We start from the raw sequence: 4,960 nt of genomic DNA, 5'->3' as shown, positions 1-4,960 counted from the left end.
TGGCTAAAGAAAATCGCCTTTTGTAAATAATACAGTATCAAAAAAGGAAAATAGAACACTTTACAATAATACCAAAGATAGAGAAGAGAGGGAGAGAGAGTAATGAATATGCTAATTAAGTAAAACAATAATGGATAATTAATATAAATAAATTGGGTAAAAGGTTTACTAATAGTACTCCGACTACTTAATAAGGATAGTGAAACGTTTGAAACTTGTGTTGGAGCGCAGAAGAGAAAGTGTTGATTGTAAAATTTCGGAGAATTAGAGGAGTTTCATTTGCTTTTTCTCCTTAATTTTCTAACTGTAAGAATGTTCTTAGTTTAATTTTTTTAATTTTTATTGAAAATCCAGTTGTTTCCATGCCTTAGTTCTTGTTAGTGAATTTTAACTTTCATTTCAAAGTTGTTTGTGGCATTTCATTGTGTTGTGTTGATTATTGTTGAGGTGGATAATGACTTCATAGAGTTATTGATAGTTGGTATTTTCCTTGAGCCGATGGTATATTCGAAACCGCCTTACTATAGGGTAAGTTAAGCGTAAACACTACCCTCCCCAGACCCCATTTATGAGATTATATTAGGATAGTTGTTACTGTTGTTGTTGCATTGAAAGTTGGTATTTGAATAAAACATTTGAACTTGCAACCTAAAGCAATTTTTAAACTACTTCTCTTATGTCAAGGGGATTCAAAAATTCATATATACCACAAATTTGTTTTTGCCCTATTTGTGTAGTACGATTTTCCAACGGAGCGGATTCAATTGAACCCCTTCCTTGTACGTGGCGGAACTGCGTTATAGGCTCTCTTTTTGGAAATTAACACAACATATGGTAATTGAAAATGGATGTTGGTGCATGCACTTGTATATACATCTGTGAGATTTTATATTGTCGTTTAAAGCCTTTTTAAAAGGGCAGCCCGCCCGATGCATTAAGCTTCCGCTATGCGCGCAGTGGCGGAGCCACATTGAAGCAAGCGACACCCCTTTGCCGGAAAATTACGCTATTTTGCTAGATAATTTTTTTTATTTTATGTATATTTACTATACGTTGACTTCCCTTGATTTTTCGATGTATCTAATTATTTTTATTTTGACACCCTTGATGAAAATTCTGGATCCGGCACTGTATACGCAGGGTTCGGAAAAGGGCCGGATCACAAGGGTTTATTGTACGCAGTCTTACCCAGCATTTCTGTTTCTGTAAGAGGTTGTTTCCACGGCTCGAACCAGTGACCTCCTGGCCACATGGCAGCAACTTTATCAGTTACGCCAAGGCTCCCTGTTTAAAGCTTTTCTATTTCTTTAATTTGTGTGTTTGCTATGTACTTGGACGTGTTGTTGAACAAGAATTGAATCTTGACAAGTCTGTGTTTGAATGTATGGTTGGATTTGTTAGGTCTCTGATTACACATTAAGCAGCATTTGGTGCTGAAAAGAACAATCCAGTAAATGAACAGAAGACTTGGTCTTTCAGTTGACATGTTAAAGGCAGTGACATCTGGATTGTTGATCGTATCGAAAGCTGATAGTGGCTTTACTGAGTGTTATTGTGATGGTGATGAGAGATATTGGAGTATGGACAGGATTTTGTGGTATCAGAAAATGAGTGATATCTGTATTGCAGTAACTTATTTTTCAATCCCAATTGAGATAATTTACTTTGTCAGCTGTTGTAACTTTCCCTTCAAATGGTTGCTTTTTCAAATGGGAGCATTCATTACATTCTGTGGGTTAACTCATTTTCTCAATTTCTTGGCTTCCGGTCGCCATCCCACATTTCAGCTTGAGCTTGCCATTCTTGTTTCCAAAATCTTCACTGTCGCGGTTTCTTGGATGACTGTTTTTACTCTTGCTAAAATCATCCCTTTGCTGCTTAAAGTTAAGGGAAGAGAGTTTATGTTGCGAAAGAAGGCTTCGGATCTTTATCGAGAAGTTGGAATAATAAAGAAGAAAACGGAAGCTGGAATGCATGTTCGGATGCTTACACAAGAGATCCGAAAGTCACTTGATCGTCATACAATACTATATACAACTCTGGTTGAGCTATCGAAGATATTGGATTTGCAGAATTGTGCTATTTGGATGCCTAATATGGACAAAACTGAGATGAACCTGACTCATGAGCTTACGACGAGGAACTTTTCCTGTATGCCTATCCCAACCAGTGATTCAGATGTAAAAGAGATCAAGCGGAGTGATGGTGTAAAGATACTTGACGCTGACTCTCCACTCGCTGTTGCAAGTAGCGGTGGGAGTTGTGAGACGGGAGCAGTGGCTGCAATTAGGATGCCACTGCTGAGGTTGTCGAATTTCAAAGGTGGAACTCCTGAGATTGTCCCGCAATGTTACCCTATCCTGGTTTTGATTCTTCCTAGCGGAAAAGGTAGATGTTGGAGTAACCAAGAAATCGATATAGTTAGGGTTGTAGCCGATCAGGTTGCCGTGGCTCTATCCCATGCTGCGGTTCTAGAGGAATCTCAACAGATGAGAGACGTATTGATCGAACAGAATCAAGCTCTGCACCAAGCGAAACAGGACGCTCTTAGTGCAAGTCAAGCAAGGAATGCATTTCAGAGTGTTATGAGCCACGGGCTGAGAAGACCTATGCATTCAATTTCAGGTCTACTCTCCATGTTGCAAGATGATGACAAGTTAAGTAAAGAGCAACAGCTTCTTGTCGATACGACGGTTAAAACCAGCAAAGTCGTGACAACCCTGACGGATGAGGTGATGGATACTTCAGAAAAGGGCGATTTGAGATTCCCGTTGGAGATGAGGCATTTTCAGCTACATTCCTTGATAAGAGAAGCTGCTTGTCTTGCCAAGTGTTTGTGTACATTTAGGGGTTATAATATTGGCATTGAGGTCGACAGATCTTTACCTAATCATGTTATGGGCGATGAAAGAAGAGTTTTTCAAGTTATACTTCATATGGTTGGAACTCTTTTGAAGGGCAGCGATGGCGGGTATCTCACATTCAGAGTTCTCCCTGAAAGTGGAAATGATTTAAGTTGGAAAACAAGGAGATCAAATGATGATATCTATATCAGGTTTGAAATTTGCACAAGCATTAAACAATCTCAGCCCGAGGGAATAACTTCCTCATTACCACATTGCACCCGAAGATACTGCAGTGACGAGGTTGAGGAAAGTTTGAGCTTTACTGTTTGCAAAAAGCTGGTTCAGGTATGGATCACACAATCATTAGTAGCTTTATTTTTCTTGTTTTTAAAGTAACTTCATTTTTGGTATGCAAAATGTGAAGCAGTTGATGCAAGGAGACATTTGGATAGTCCCAAATCGCGAAGGTTTTGATAAAAGCATGGCTGTTGTTCTTGGCTTTCAAATTCTTCAATCTAGTAACATAGTCAAGCCTGAGCCTGATCACTCGTATTCTGTTCTCCACGGTGTCAAAGTTCTACTAGCCGACTCTGATGATGTGAATAGAGGCGTAAGGAGGAAGATGCTCGAGAAATTAGGATGCATAGTAAGTGTAGTTTCATCTGGATATGACTGCCTTGGTGCTCTTGGCACCGATATGTCCTCTTTTCAAATTGTCCTATTGGATCTTCACTTGCCTGATTTGGATGGCATTGAAGTTACAATGAGAATTCAAAAGTTTCGAAGCAGTAGCTGGCCGTTGATCATTGGTTTAGCTGCAACTGCTGATGAAGATGTAAGTGGAAGATGTCTGCAGATTGGAATGAATGGAATTATATGTAAACCTGTGCTCTTACCAGGACTTGCTCATGAGCTTGAGAAAGTCCTGCTCCAGGCAAGCAGAGTCATTTCTTGATGGTTAAAATTGCTAATTACTTTCTCATTCTCTTTTTTAACCCAAAAAAAAAAAAAAGTAGTCAAAAGCCTAAATGGTATAGAAACTTTCTTTAGTTCTTTTCTTTCCACATAATTTTAAGTTCTATAGCTTTATGCTGAAGCATGCTAGCATCTGCTCATTCAGTTTATATTGAAACTTGACAATTTGGTACATCTAAGTTGTGTGGATTCCCCAAAATGTTCGGATCCTCCAAAAATATACTGCTTTTGGACAATTCGACACGCATCCAGCAACATTTTCAGAGAGCCCAGGCAACATAATAACTAACAGTTTGGATAGAGGAAGTATAATGTTAAGAGATAACTCGTAGCCTGGTGCACTAATGCGGGGGTCCTGAAAAGGGCCGGACGACAAGAGGTTATTTCCACAGCTCGAACTCGTGACCTCCTGATCACGTGGCAGCAACTTTACCAGTTACGCCAAGGCTCCTCTTCTTAAGAGATAACTTGTGAATTGCTATATTTCAGTTTGTTCCTACACAAGATAACTTGTGAGCAGATAGCATTTAATATTCCAGTAAGCCACATATTGAAAATGGACCTAATTTCTTAAATTGAAAATGGATATATATATATATATATATATATATATATATATATATATATATATATATATATATATATATATAAAAGTTGTGTATAATTAATGTTTACCGACTAAAAAAGGTAAATATTGAATTTGGCCGGCTATTTGTGTAACAATCCGGTTAATCAAAAAAATTTGCGTAATGACCTAAAAGGTCATCTTATGTTTTAGAACTCAATTCTGCGCTTTTAAGCCTTAAAAATTTTATTTTTATCCTCCTTGATTTGTGTGCGCAGTCCGGTCGTGCTTCCACAACGCTTTTATGTTAAAAGTTGTTAAAAAAATAAGATTTTTTTTTAGAAACTTCATTTGAGTTGACTTCAGTCAACATTTTTGGTAAACGGACCCGGATTCGTATTTTGACGGTTGCGGTGGGTCCGTATCGTGATTTGGAACTTGGGCGTATGCCCGAAATCGAAATCGGAAGTCCCTAGCCCGATATATCGGACTTTGCCGAAATTTGAAAGTTAAAGGCTTAATGAAATGGAAATGTTTGATCAAGCTTTGACTTTTTGGATATCGGGTCTGTATT

At 38.3% G+C, this 4,960-nt stretch overlaps 1 protein-coding gene across 1 annotated transcript; it reads left to right on the top strand.

Moving 5' to 3' along the window:
* The first annotated feature begins 1,414 nt into the window (after positions 1 to 1,414).
* On the top strand, positions 1,415 to 3,801 carry LOC109208981 (ethylene receptor 2-like). The gene is made up of 2 exons (XM_019372145.1): positions 1,415 to 3,191; positions 3,274 to 3,801. The coding sequence occupies exons 1-2, from the start codon at positions 1,455 to 1,457 to the stop codon at positions 3,799 to 3,801; spliced, it is 2,265 nt and encodes a 754-aa protein (XP_019227690.1). The 5' UTR covers positions 1,415 to 1,454.
* The last annotated feature ends 1,159 nt before the right edge of the window (positions 3,802 to 4,960 follow it).

Source organism: Nicotiana attenuata, unplaced genomic scaffold, assembly GCF_001879085.1.
Source record: "Nicotiana attenuata strain UT unplaced genomic scaffold, NIATTr2, whole genome shotgun sequence".
NCBI classification, from domain to species: domain Eukaryota; kingdom Viridiplantae; phylum Streptophyta; class Magnoliopsida; order Solanales; family Solanaceae; genus Nicotiana; species Nicotiana attenuata.
The sequence above is the reverse complement of the archived record's forward strand: the minus strand, read 5'-3'. Positions and strand labels throughout refer to the sequence as shown.